General features: G+C 39.8%; 2 protein-coding genes across 9 annotated transcripts in view; one reads left to right on the plus strand and one right to left on the minus strand.

Annotated features, from left to right (window-relative positions):
- Positions 1 to 1,056: 1,056 nt before the first annotated feature.
- Positions 1,057 to 7,600, plus strand: eif3s6ip (eukaryotic translation initiation factor 3, subunit 6 interacting protein). 2 transcript variants are annotated; one of them, XM_067609608.1, is made up of 15 exons: positions 1,057 to 1,215; positions 1,527 to 1,569; positions 1,723 to 1,933; positions 2,720 to 2,799; positions 3,376 to 3,437; positions 3,539 to 3,608; positions 3,860 to 3,933; positions 4,243 to 4,414; positions 4,682 to 4,836; positions 5,083 to 5,253; positions 5,637 to 5,770; positions 6,169 to 6,342; positions 6,592 to 6,781; positions 7,163 to 7,243; positions 7,389 to 7,600. In XM_067609608.1, exons 1-15 carry the CDS (start codon positions 1,189 to 1,191, stop codon positions 7,464 to 7,466), a joined length of 1,722 nt encoding a protein of 573 aa, XP_067465709.1. In that variant the 5' UTR covers positions 1,057 to 1,188; the 3' UTR covers positions 7,467 to 7,600. The 2 variants fall into 2 exon arrangements, with proteins under 2 accessions (XP_067465709.1, XP_067465710.1); XM_067609609.1 differs by lacking the exons at positions 1,057 to 1,215; positions 1,527 to 1,569; positions 2,720 to 2,799 and having other exon boundaries at positions 1,726 to 1,933.
- A 1,454-nt stretch (positions 7,601 to 9,054) lies between these two features.
- Positions 9,055 to 13,800, minus strand: part of cdh23 (cadherin-related 23) — a 186,198-nt gene continuing 181,452 nt past the window's right edge. For all 7 annotated transcript variants that reach the window (XM_067609599.1, XM_067609602.1, XM_067609598.1 and 4 more), the window contains 10 exons: positions 13,439 to 13,695; positions 13,252 to 13,349; positions 13,031 to 13,151; positions 12,859 to 12,938; positions 12,657 to 12,697; positions 12,482 to 12,542; positions 11,275 to 11,404; positions 10,942 to 11,061; positions 10,527 to 10,637; positions 9,055 to 9,888 (listed from right to left, as the gene is read on the minus strand). In XM_067609599.1, coding sequence (XP_067465700.1) covers positions 9,547 to 9,888; positions 10,527 to 10,637; positions 10,942 to 11,061; positions 11,275 to 11,404; positions 12,482 to 12,542; positions 12,657 to 12,697; positions 12,859 to 12,938; positions 13,031 to 13,151; positions 13,252 to 13,349; positions 13,439 to 13,695 — 1,361 coding nt within the window. In that variant the 3' untranslated portion in view covers positions 9,055 to 9,546. The remainder of the gene's footprint in view (positions 9,889 to 10,526; positions 10,638 to 10,941; positions 11,062 to 11,274; positions 11,405 to 12,481; positions 12,543 to 12,656; positions 12,698 to 12,858; positions 12,939 to 13,030; positions 13,152 to 13,251; positions 13,350 to 13,438; positions 13,696 to 13,800) is intronic.

The following is a 13,800-nucleotide window of genomic DNA, read 5'->3' on the forward strand; positions in this document are numbered from 1 at the left end:
CCAAGGAGTTACAAGTTCTCACAGCACAGAAAGACAAGTGGTTACAGATGTTAGATAGACTTTAACAACCTCTGTTAGGGACTATTGAAAAAGATGTTTCAGCAAGGAAGGCTGTAAAGAAAGCTATGGCATCGACATCAACATCAATCATATACGTGTCAAAATCACGATATGGGATCATTTAGGGAGATCGTTAATGTTTGGTCTGATAAGATGCATGCCTGTTAATCCTTCTAATCATCACTGAGGATTGTGTAAACATATATTTGTATCTAATATTTGGAAATATTACTTTATCTGTACTATTCTATCCCGCTGCTAATCATCATGTGAGATGCACTACACATATCAGAAGAGTTACATAGGCTTATTATTTTCTATGTTTTGTTTCGTGTTTTTTAAATTCACTTTATTATGCTTTTTGCATTGTCCCTGACTTTTAATTTAATTTATCACACATTTTCCCCGTAGGCTCTCTAAATTCAATGTCTGCTAAGTAAGTTGTAGAATTATTAATAATAGGCAAAATATTAATATAAAACAAAATAAAATAAACAAACAATATCCTATTGTTGTTTAATCATTGTAACAATCAGACTTGAATCAATCAGGCTTTATTTGTATAGAACTTTTCATGCACACAAAATGTAATAAAGTGCTTCACACAATAAAACAATAACCCCCCATATACACACAAAGCGATAAATGACTTTGTAATTAATAAAGCACTCAATAATAACCGCACTCAATAAAAAACAGGAACTGAGGAAACGTTATCATAAATCTCATTAATTTGCAAAGAGGAAACACCAGAGGCAGGATTAGAAATAGATAAAAACTCAAAATAAGGTAATAATAGAAAAGGAAGGTATGAAAAAAAAAATTAAAAAGAAAAAGAAAAACACTAAACAGTAGATAACAGTGAATGAAAAGTTAAGGCCACAAGATAAAATAATAAAATACTAAAAGAGAGGAGAAAAGAAAGGAAAGAGGAGAAAACTTAAACACAACAGACTCCATTTCCCATAATGCATCAACACTGCCGTCTTTCATCTTCACGTCACAGTTTCTTCTTTCCGCTTCCCGTCGTGTCTCCAGCGGCAGCTGCGTGGTTTAGCTGGGTTAGCTAACCTGAGCACACACTCTCCTTTTTCACACCATTTAAGAGCTCGGACTAATTCTGGCATAATGTCGTACCACGAAGAGGGGGAAGAAGTCAGTATATATATATCTGCTTGTTTTTTTCCTCAGATGTTTGAAAGCGTTCATATTGATAGTGATGAGAGGCTAGCTAGCTGTGTAGCTAGCTACTCCACCGGGATAACATGATGTTAATGCGAATATTTTCTGGCATTCCTGACGAAAACATCATAGCACACATGTTAAATTCAATGCAGCCTCAGTAACGACATATAGCTTTAGATCATGACTGTTTAGCTAACGGAAGATTACGTTAACGGTGACCGGTTGTTTGACAGATGTTGACTTTGCGTCATCTAATAAATGTCTGCTCTGTTTTCTCACAGTACGATCCTTACGCCTACCCAAACGACTACGACCTGCACACCGGTTAGTAAACATGTATTTATTCACTCTTTGGCCTCAGAGACCACTTTTCTTAACTTGTAATAGTCATTGTCCGAGCCAATAGTTGTACTAAGTTGAGGCACTTTGTTTCTTTGTGTTAGCTTTGCCTCCTCATCACTTTCTGTCTCCATGCAGGTGACCCAAAAGCAGATCTGGCCTATGAGAGGCAGTATGAGCAGCAGACCTATCATGTCATCCCAGAGGTGATCAAGAACTTCCTTCAGTATTTCCACAAAACCATCTCCGACTTGATTGACCAGAAGGTTTATGAGCTGCAGTCCAACCGTGTGTCCAGCGAGAGCATTGAGCAGAAGATCTATGAGATCCAGGACGTCTATGAGAACAGGTAGATTTGACACAACGCTGAAGTCAGCTTCCATTTCCAGGATAAGGGAAAAGTTAAGGGAAACATAAATAATGATATTTGGCGACTGATTCCCTGTTTTTTCACCTTTTACACTTGTGAAAAAGTATTAAACATCGTAGCAAAACTGTTAACAATGTTTAAACCCACTTTCAGATTTGCGAAACCTTTATTTTGTGTATGAAGACAGAAAAAAGCTATTTCATTGATATTTCTCCATCCACACCACATTAGACCAGATCCAGATCAAAACCCATTATTCTTGGACTTGTCAAATCTGGACTAGATTACCAAGGAGACTCCAGAGCCTCATTAAAACACAGTTTCATATCATTATTATTATTATTATTAAGACTACTATTAAGTATAGTGGTTTTTGATCTGGACCTGGTGTAATGTGATCTGGATAGAGAAAAAAAACAGTGAAATGACCCTTTTTTTCTGTATTCATAAACAAAATAAAGGTTTCACAAACCCGAAAGTGGGTTTAAATGGCGTTGCTACGGTGTCTAACACTTTTTCATAAGTGTAAGTGGTGAAAAATGGAGAATCAGCTGCTAAATATCTTTATTTATGTTTCACTTAACTTTTCCCTGACCCCGAATTGGAAGCAAACCTCAGTGTTGTAGATTTAACTCTGTTTTAAAAACTGCTCCCGGCAGTAATTTGCTTGCCTCCTTTGGCAGAGACATCAGTGCTGTGCGTTTGTGATGAAGCTGTGTTATGTTTTGGGAGTGTCTTAACGTTTCCTTATGTGCTCATTTTCAGTTGGAACAAGTTGACCGACCGTTTCTTCAAGACCTCTCCGTGGCCAGAGGCTGAGGCCATTGCATCACTGGTTGGTAACGGTGAGTGTGTCATCCATCACCTTTTCTTGTTTTTGCCATTGACAATATACATTTTTTCTCACTCTAGGAATTCTTTTCTTCTTCAGTTGTTTCTTTGAATATGAAAAATGAAAGATACATTTGATTGTGAGATGTGTCAATAAAGGTAAAGTTGCAGTACAATAGTTGTGCAAAAAGGCATCTGAGAGCATTCACCTTGTCAGTTGTTGTTGTAGATTGCGTATGACTGATAACTACAACCAGAATGCACAGATAAAATAATTAGCTGGTCACGGTGTACAGTGTAACAGGGTGTGTAACTGAGTCCAATGCCCATTAGTTTGTGATATAGTAATAACATCCAGCGATATCAGCTGATACATGTACTTGCCATTGTAGTCACAGGTCAGAAGACGAGTCTACTACAAGATAATTATGTGATTTTTAATTACTTGGTTTTGCTGGTATTTTGAAAGTTGTCTTGAGTGACTTCATTTGTGTAAGCTGGTATCGCAGTCTACTGATAAATCAGTACATTCCTAAGTAGTTCAGCAGTAGAGATGCATTATTTCATTGTTTTCCTTTTATCTCTTACAGATGCTGTGTTCCTCATCCTCTATAAGGAACTGTACTACAGACACATCTACGCTAAAGTCAGCGTGAGTACCAGCTTATTATGACCTTGTTACACAATATTATACAAATATTTCCAGTATTTGTGGCTTTGTTGTAAATATTGTTTTCTTGATTTATTATTTAGGGTGGACCAACTTTGGATCAGAGGTTTGAGTCGTACTACAATTACTGCAACCTCTTCAATTACATTCTCAGTAAGTCACAAGAATATTTGTTGCTTTTTTTCTCTCACCTCATGATGAAGATATCAGTGGTATACAGGGCTTAACGTTGTTGTTTCAGCCATAGAGCAGTTTTAAATTCATATTGTACTTAATTCAGTATATTGTACACATTTCCTCCTGGATAACCTTTCATACTCACAAATCTTTTCTCGCTTTAATCCCTGCGAATACAACAAGTGATGAAAGAAAAGTAATTTAAGAATGTCTGTGACCATAAACAGATGCTGATGGGCCTGCCCCCTTGGAGCTGCCGAACCAGTGGCTCTGGGACATTATTGATGAGTTCATTTACCAGGTACATCGCATTATGTTCTCTTTTAATTAATTTTTACTGAACAAGAAGACTGAAGAGACAAATAGATCTAAGAATACAAGTCAAACAGTAATTACAAATAATTTCAGAGGTTGTTTTAACCTACATGGGTGGGACATGCCTTTTTTTAATGACTTTTAAATACTTTTCTATGATTAGTTTGTAGTGATTATTGATATAGCCCATGTGTCTATGGGCTATCTCACTCCTATCTAGACTTCAACAGTATGTCTAAAAATTGTTGACTGAGATATGGGAATAACACGATAAATTTCCACTTGTCCTCTTCAGTTCCAGTCCTTCAGTCAGTACCGCTGCAAGACAGCCAAGAAGTCTGAGGAGGAGATCGAGTTCCTGAGGAACAACCCAAAGATCTGGAACGTCCACAGTGTCCTCAACGTTCTTCACTCCCTGGTGGACAAGAGTAACATTAACCGCCAGCTTGAGGTGTACACCAGCGGAGGTATGAAAAAATGTTTTGGAGATATACTGTACATAGATGAGGAAAAGATAGTTGTTTTTAAAATGTTAGTGTAAAAAAGGCCTTTAAATGTCTAATGGATAGTTATTGTTACTGCAATAAGGTGTAATTTAGGTTCTCTGTAGATTTATAGTCTTATAAACATCGGTTTAAGTGGTTTTCTGGAGAGAAAGTAACTACACCATAAAGACTTAATGTATGTCATTCTTATATAAGGCAGCTAACATGTCATTTGTTGGTGTGTTGCAGGAGACCCAGAGAGTGTAGCAGGGGAATATGGGCGTCATTCCCTCTACAAGATGTTGGGTTACTTCAGCTTGGTGGGGCTCCTGAGACTGCACTCCCTGCTCGGTGATTATTACCAGGCCATCAAAGTCCTGGAGAACATTGAGCTCAACAAGAAGGTGAAGCCTTATTTAGTGCAACTAATGTACACAGTGACTACAGAGCTCAACGAGGCTGATTGATTATTGACCCATATTACTAATGAGTATATTAATCCGTCCTTTTGTCTTAATATTCTCTCTGATGTTTTTTTTTTTTTTACATTTTTTGATAAACATTCACTTGGTTTCAGGCTACATCTATTTTCTACTTGTCATCTTTTTCTACTGTCTAGACTTTATTCCTCTATCTGCTTTCTTTTCCAGAGTATGTACTCCCGTGTGCCCGAGTGCCAGATCACCACCTATTACTATGTGGGCTTTGCCTATCTGATGATGAGGCGCTACCAGGATGCCATTCGAGTCTTTGCCAACATCCTGCTCTACATCCAGAGGACGAGAAACATGTTCCAGAGGTCAACTTATAAATATGAGATGGTGAGTCAGAGCAGCGAGCAGTAATTTTTGTTCTTTCAAAAAACAAATCCTAATTTTTTTTTTTTTTTTTTGAAAGATTCGTATAGATACCAAAATCTTTGGGTTGTCTTGTTTATATGCATTATTTCAAAGAATTTTTGGAAATTGTATTGTGTTAAAAAAAAAAAACCAATTGTTTTAAAGAAGAAAATTGTGAATTCTTATATCAACATAAACTAAGAGATACATCTTAGTTTAGAATGATATATATTATTTATATTTCTACACATTTTTTTTAGAGTTGAGTCCTCTCCTGTGCCCAACCTAGGAGGGCACAATTCAGTAGATGCTAATATGTCAAAAGAGCAAAACAGATCACATGATACCTATATATTTTTTTTTAGATTAACAAACAAAACGAGCAGATGCACGGCCTGCTGGCCATTGCCCTCACCATGTACCCAATGCGAATTGACGAGAGCATCCACACCCAGCTGAGGGAGAAGTACGGAGACAAGATGCTGCGTATGCAGAAAGGGTGAGAAAGAAACTCATCACGTTTGTCTTGCTGTATTCTCATTGTGTATTGCATTTATTATATTTTTCATATTCCATTACCTCGTAAGATATCTTTTTTCATTGGACGCACTGTCAGTGAAAGAAAGACATCTGTTTAACATGAAATACATACAAATGAAAATGAGGTAGAGCTGTTTTTGTTACTTAATTGTTGAGCCATAATAATGTAAAATACAATGTAAGAAATGTCTTTTTGCTGAAACTATATACCAACGGTAGCCCCATAGAGTTGTTTGGGATTTAATATTAATATTTTTGCTGAAGAGCAGTTCAGCAGGATGGGTTCTTGCAGTGCTCAGCTGGCAACTGTGGCACCCAGCAGCCATAATGACACGAATGTTCCCTTTTCCATCTCAGAGACCTGCAGGTGTTTGAGGAATTGTTCAGCTTCGCCTGTCCTAAGTTTTTGTCACCTGTGGTGCCAAACTATGACAATGTCCACCCCAACTACCACAAAGAGCCCTTCCAGCAGCAGCTGAAGGTCTTTGCTGAGGAGGTGCAACAGCAGGCCCAGCTCTCCACCATTCGCAGGTACAGCATAGCATCTTTTGTAGTTGGTGAACATAATTTGTGTTTGTATGAAATGGTACTCAGACTTTTGGATACATTTTTTTCTGCTCTGGTGTAAGAAATGTGTGAAATATTCCTCTTGACTACATAGGATTGGTTTTATTTTTCACCCATTTAATCCTTCAGAACTTTGCAGAAATCTGTTGACTTGGGTGTGTTTGCAGCATCTTTGTGTGTATGTTGTCTGAGTTTAATTATGTGTCCCTCTAGTTTCCTTAAGCTGTACACCACTATGCCGGTAGCCAAGCTGGCAGGATTCCTGGACATGACTGAACAGGAGTTCCGTATCCAGCTGCTGGTCTTCAAACACAAGATGAAGAACCTGGTGTGGACCAGTGGCATCTCAGCTCTGGACGGAGAGTTCCAGTCTGCTTCTGAGGTCGACTTTTACATCGACAAGGTAGAGTCCTGTAAATAAAGGAGTTGACTCAGTGGTTATAAAAGGAGTTCCTAAGATCTCTTAATGCATTACTTTTTACTTTTACGTTCATGTATGTTCACATACCATACAGTCCGATACAGGATAATAAATCTGATATTGGTGATGGACTGAAATCTGGACTGAAATTCACATATAATGTAGCCCTGCACTATGAGGAAAGAACTCTATTGGTTGTTAGTTTGGTTAAAATTATACAGTCTGAATTGATGCATAGGTGCTGTATATAAAATAGTTAGAAGATCATGTTTAGGGGGTTTTATGGTCTGTCGTTGCCCCTAGCATGTTGTTCAAAGTAGTGCTTTATGTGTGAAATTGTTCCTGTCTGTTAAATTTCCTCAGGACATGATCCACATTGCTGACACTAAAGTGGCTCGTCGGTACGGAGACTTTTTCATCAGACAGATCCACAAGTTTGAGGAGGTGAGTAGTCACGGATGTTGATAAATATACATACTCAGGCCTCCCAGTGTCTGATTTCTTTGCTAGATTTAATTTAAACATAGGGCTGCAAGTTCTATCTTTGTGTGTCAGAGACTGATTGGTATTCGCTCATGTCTCCCTGCAGTTGAACAGGACACTGAAGAAGATGCCAGCAAGTACCACCACCGGAACGTCTGGGACTGCCGCAAGCCGAGGAGTCTAACCAGCATCAGTGAAGAAGAAAACCTCTGGGACTGAGTCCTCTTCCAGTCTCTCTCAAGATTTTTGAAAAACATAATTGATAACTTTTCTATGTAACCTGGTAACAATAAAAGGATTGAGTGGTGTGCTAAAAAATGTTTACTGTGTTTACTCTTTAGAACCACTAGATGACAGTATTTATCAAGCTGTTCCACTGCCTTAAATGCTGTTTTTTTTAAATAGTAAATTACATATGCAGTAAAGGGTAAGGATGAATGTATTTCTATCTGGATTGAATATATTTTTGACAATACACACATTAGTAGAGACTTTGTTCAGATTGTACCTGTGTGTACAATAGAGGTCATTCAATTGTCATCATGGGGGGAAAATAGTTTGGGTCATTATTCATTGTTTCCTAGATTACCAGGCTTAGCTAGTGTCTGTCTTTTAATATCCTGTATGAGTGTTAGGGTTAGGGTTAGGGTTGTGTTATTTTGCAGCATCGGTTACCATGTTGTGCTTGGCTGCTCTTCCATAACCGCACTGACTGAGGTCAGAGGCCGTTGCATATTTCTTTTATTATCACAGATCATCCAACAAACATTTCCCAACACAGATCTCAGGGCTGGTGACAATAATGACGAAGAAATAAAAACTTACAAAATGGGAATATAAAAATTAATTTTAAAAACACACCACTCATCAGAAACAGCGTCAGTTGTCATATAAAGGAAAACAGAACAACATACAGTATGTCACCATAGCACAATATACACATACTCCAACAGACATCCAGAAAAGTTCCCTATTTTGGTAAGCCTGCATTTTTCTTCAAAAATATCTTTTAATTCCTTCACATTTTCTATAAAATAAAAAAATAAAGCAAACATCGCTCATTTTGAGCATGACTGTTTTACTCCCTCAGGTGGCAGTGTAAAGTCTTTGTGGGCACAATGCCATCTTTATATTTATAAAATGCAACAATTTATTCTTTTTTATTCCATCTATTAGTCCTTACTTAGGCTTTCTTTGACTGCCTTTAATATCAAATTTATCATAAAAGTTTTGTTTTTTCCATGTGGCTCCAGTCTCAGACAACGTTCATTCTTCTTTCAACATCTTCATTCATTATTTGAGAAGTCTTCCAGTCATCAGTGATAGTATCCTTGTACATGGCTGACTCAGTACATGTTGAAGATGTGAGCTGGACCAGGTCTGAATGTTCACTGCTGCCCTGTAGACTGGGTGCCCTTGTGTCCTTTTTTCATTGATCCAACAAAGCTCTTTCATCAAACTACTACAGTACATCAACTGCACAAAGGCAGGGCCCTTCTTCCTTTTGGTGTCAGGTGGAAACTTCATCTACAAGTATCACTGGGGAAACAACCAGAAATGCTCTTTTTGCATTGAAAGTCCATCTATAATTTCCCGACAACAAAGTTAATGTTGAAACAAATTTAATCTTGAATAAAGGTCTTACTGTCCCCTCCTCACCCCTTCAACACTGATTGCATCATTTTACAAAAAATCAAAACAAAAAACGTATCAGAACATGACAAGGAATTGCGTCATTTTCTCAGTGTCCCATTGGTGGCCATCTGCTGGTCTGAGTGTGTGTAGCTTCATTTTTTTGAGTGTGTGTATTGTGTTTGTGTGAGTGTATGCAGTCCAGGTATGACTTCAAAAGGATTAATGAGAATGAGGCACCTTTTGACGATTATTCGGTCGTGGTTCAACAAGCATCTCCCACAGGGAGGATTAGTCTCTCTTGTCCATTCTGCTCTTTGGATGAAAGTCGATGACACCTGTTGGTTTTGTCTTGCTGAAGACAAGTGCTCTGCTAATGATTTTCCATTTCATTTCAATAAACCTGCTCTTGAAGCACCAAACGATTCACTCAAAACCAACCCAATTGTGAGTAAGTGCTCTCGCAGACTGTCTCACTGATGCACTGAGGTTGGCTGATGAGGTTCCCTAGACTACACACACTCCGTCTACGGTCCTCCCCATGCCTCCCCAACCTGGTCAGGACGGCGGCGTGGAGGCACAAGAACACACACGAGTCACGGTTGGGCTCAGACCAGCGAGGCCTCGGCTAGTCATAACTCTGTGATCTCCAGGGGACTCTCCGACAGGGTGTCTCCATCCTTGTGACGGTGCATTGGGGTGGACTTGGCCGACTCTGTGCGGGCATTGCGCTCAGAATAAAGACCCCCATCAGCATTCAGTGTCTCCAGAGAACGTGCCAGGGCCCGCTGGTCGTCCTCCGGCAGGCTGTTGAGGTCGGAGGTCAGGAGGGTACCTGTGCTGCCGTGGACCACGTGAACACCTTCAGGACCCTTCAACTCCACAGGAAGCTTGTGTTTGAAGCGGAGAGTACCACGACCTCCGCCCATGCTCAGACGCTCATCCTCATCATCGTCTAGATCACTTTGGATCAGCTGATTGCAGAGGAGAGAAGAAAGGCGAGATGAGAGTTAATGAAGCTGCTGATTAATTCCACATTTACAGAATGCGTAATGCATGAAGTTGACCAGAAACAGCTTTGAAGAAGAGCTGGAAAGGGAGCTGGAACCAGAAAAGGCAAAAAGTTTCAGAACAGAAATCAGAAGTTCAGAAGAAAAAAACTTAACAGATTCAGCAGAGAATGGTAGACTTCACATCAAACTTGGTTTAAATAGTTGCAAACAATTCTTAGAGTTAACTTATGTGGGAGGAATGCATGGAGGGGGTTTTCCACATCATAGCAATTTAGAAAGTGTAGGTAAGTGGTAGCCAAGTATTGAAATTGTACTCTGAATACTCTTCAATATTTGTCTTTCTCGCAATTTCTGTGTGGAAAATTCCATCTATCAGGTACCCTTGTAGGCTCAGCCAAACTCTGAAAAGTAAGTGCAAACTCTATTTGACATAAAGTCTGATTCATGCTAGCAGAGAAAGAAAAGTATTGAGAAGGTGCCACGTCAGAAGAGCGAACAGGACGTCAGATGGGAAATCAAAGGAATGCAAGATCACTCTTCAGCGTTGATAGACAAGAACAGCACAGCAGCAGGTGTAGAATCTGCCTCTTCGGGCCCACCTCAGTGATTGACGAGTGATCTCCCTGGCTGGTGGATACGGTGACAAGTCGGGCTGCAAAGAGCTTTTTCAGCCTCAGGTAGTCGTCCAGGACCACCTTGAGCAGGGAACCCTGACAGGACGGCAGTTAGGATCAAACAGAGACTATCACACCTTACACTTTAAACACCCTCACTGTCACAGTAGTAGCCCCTTATATAAGCAGCTCAACTGCTCTTTGAGTTCTGGGGGTCTCTTTCTTTTTTCACAGGACATACTGGAGAAGGTCTTGGGTCCCGTCCTCTGACCTTGTCCCCCAGTGCATTTTGGGAAGGATGGAAGGAGAGAGTACATGACCAACAAAAAAGATGCTTTTGAGATTGGATGTGGACGTGTTCATGTGCGTTTCTTGCTAAGCTAACATGTAAGTGTCTCACCTTTATAGGCCCCTCCCTCATGATCTGGCCCAGCTTAGCGATGTTGTCGTACTCCTGGATGGCTGCTCTCAAGTAACGATCATCCTCAGGCTTTGCTTGAGGCTCTCGACCAAATGTGCCCTGTGAGGATGACATGCACACACGCACGTCTGCTTGAAAATATTGTGATGATACAGTTGTGTAATGGGGGTGACTCAGAGGGCGTTGTCGTGGTGAAGGATACAAACTTCTGTAACCTCTCAGCATTAAAGCATGGGGCAAACTATAATCTATAAAATCCCTCTGAGTATTGTTGTGGGATATAAATGAATTCAGGTTAATGTTGGTACTGACATGAGTGCGAGCAGGGCTGTTCCACAGGTCAGTTATCTCACTCAGGTTCTCTGGCAGGTCGTCCTCACGGTCAGCCTGGGCAGCCAGCTCCAGGTTGCGACAGAAAGGGTCCAGCCACACCGGATTAGCCCTGCAGAGGCATACAGCATTACATGTCATCGACAAAAAGCAAACAAACTATGATGAGCTACAAAAACAACTCAAATAGCAATCTTGTTAACAAGAATTTGACTTTGACATTGATTTGCTTTTTTGTTGTTTTATGAGATAAGCTCTAGTTAAAACAGTAGATTATCAGCATTATCTGAAAAAGGTGACATACATTTTTGGATGTTAGGTTACTTAAAGGAGCAGTGTGTCGAATTTAGTGGCATCTAGTGGAACAGACTTGGCAGAAATGGAATATAATATTCATAAGTATGTTTTAATTAGTGTATAATCCCATAAAAATAAGAATTGTGTTTTCGTTACCTTAGGATGAGCCCTTTATGTCTACAGAGGGAGGGTCCTCTTGTTCAGAGCCCACCATGTTGCAGCGCCATGTTTCTACAGTAGCCCAGAAAGGACAAACCAAACACTGGCTCTAGAGAGGGCCTTTTGCATTTTTCACAAGTTTCACAGCCACTGTAGGTTTTCCTACATGCTTGGAAGAGGAGGGTGAGGGGAGGGGTATTCAGTTGGTTGCAATCTGCACACTCACCACCAGATGCCACTAAATCCTACACACTGGTCCTTTAAAAGAAATGTGACAATTTGGGAAATATATTCTTGCTGAGTGTAACGTGGGAAAATCAGTACAGCTTAGCTTAGCATAAAGACTGAAAACAGGATTAAACAAATGGCCTGCCTCTGTCCAACGGTAAGAAAAATCTGCCTACCAACACCTCAGCTCACTAATTAAAATCTGTCTCATCTATATCTCATTTGTTCTATCTGTTGCCTGGCAACAATGACATTGACAAAATTAAAGTGAATAAGTGCATTTCCCAAAATGTCTATTATAATACTAATATTAAAATGTCTATCCCTTTAACATATATTAAACATCTGTTTTCAGTATTCTTGAAGTCAAAGAAAAGCATATTCTTGATCTCGAGAATAAACTCCAAAAGTACTGGGGTATTAAGTAATATTAAGTAATATTTTGTGGGAATTCCCTTTAAGCAATGTGTGTGGTAGAGGTCTGAAAATAGAGCTATTATCTTACCCCTCAAAAGAGTACTTGTTAGTGTTAGGCATGTCCAGGATGTCCATTAGACCTTGGTTTCCTGGATGGTATAGGACAGATGACATATAAGAAAAGCAGCCGTGCCACAGACATGTTTTACATTAGCAGATGGCAAAGCCACATCCTGTGGTGGGACGTCCCCGAAACCTCTCACCTGTTGATCCCGCAACGATAGCTTTCAGCTTCCTCTCGTGTCTGCAGAAGTCACAAGTCATAAGACGGTAAATATGTAAAACAATATTTATGACTATAAAAACATGGTGCATGGCTGACTCAGTACACTCAACACAAGTTAATAAATCTATGTGGTAACAAAACTGTCAATTTTATAGAACGACGTGCAGAAGGATTCTTACACTCTGCGATAGTGCCAGTTCATTGTGACAAACAAAATTCCTGCCAAGCACAGCAACACAGCCAGGATAATGATGACCAGCTGTGTTTGAGAGAGAGACAGAGGAAAGTCTAAAAGCACAGAAACACAAAACATCCGCAACTGTTTTTTAGTTTTCTGGAGGCCTCACAGACCTGTAGTGTGGTGATGTCATCAGGCAGTTTGTCACTGACAGCTGGCTGAACGTCCACAACATTGTATTTCCTGAACAGGTTTCTCAGCTGCTCCTTGTTCTCGTCGATCATCTGGATTACCCTGCAAACAAGGAGGAGGCCTTACTATGCATAAACTGTGTGTATGATAGCGTTACCAAGCAGCTTTGAAGATCTGTTCAGTTAAGGAAGGTATACAAGACCTTTCAACATCCAGGATGGTGTTGGTCTGATTGTTGACAACATGGATAAGCATGTCAGTCTGAGCATAATTCACCCTGCCCTTCTTGTCCACATGGAACTGAATATAAGCAGAGAGAGTCAAAGATGTCAGATATTTACACACTCAAATGAAAAACTACAAAACAAAAACAACAAAAAAAGCCTAACTTGTATGTCATCTAAGTTGACAATGGCTCCGGTGATGTTCGACAGCAGGTTAATGAAATCTTCCTGGTTTTCTCGGACCAGATCGGGGATCTCATTGAAGACTATCTTGACCCTCTGGTCATCCCGGAGAATGTAGATATTCACATTGGTGGTAGTGCTGTGTCCTGCGAAGTCGCATGCCAAAATCTCCAGCTGAAAATAACCTGGATTGTAGGCCGTGAAGAGGTCATATGTTCGGATGATGCCATCTGTCAAACCTGTCGATATCACGGGATAGAATATTGTCTTTTAATAGGGCATGGACTTAACTCAATGACAAAACAAACCCTCAAAACAATAAAAAATGTAGAATATCAACAGTT

Source organism: Thunnus thynnus, chromosome 14 (genome assembly GCF_963924715.1).
Source record: "Thunnus thynnus chromosome 14, fThuThy2.1, whole genome shotgun sequence".
Classification (NCBI taxonomy): Eukaryota; Metazoa; Chordata; class Actinopteri; order Scombriformes; family Scombridae; genus Thunnus; species Thunnus thynnus.

Excerpts from the sequence above, each read along its gene's own strand:
- eif3s6ip (XM_067609608.1), top strand. The coding sequence starts at position 1,189 with ATGTCGTACCACGAAGAGGGGGAAGAA. Across the intron at positions 1,570-1,722 it reads CGACTACGACCTGCACACCG|GTGACCCAAAAGCAGATCTG; the intron begins GTTAGTAAACAT and ends GTCTCCATGCAG. Across the intron at positions 5,254-5,636 it reads CAACTTATAAATATGAGATG|ATTAACAAACAAAACGAGCA; the intron begins GTGAGTCAGAGC and ends ATTTTTTTTTAG.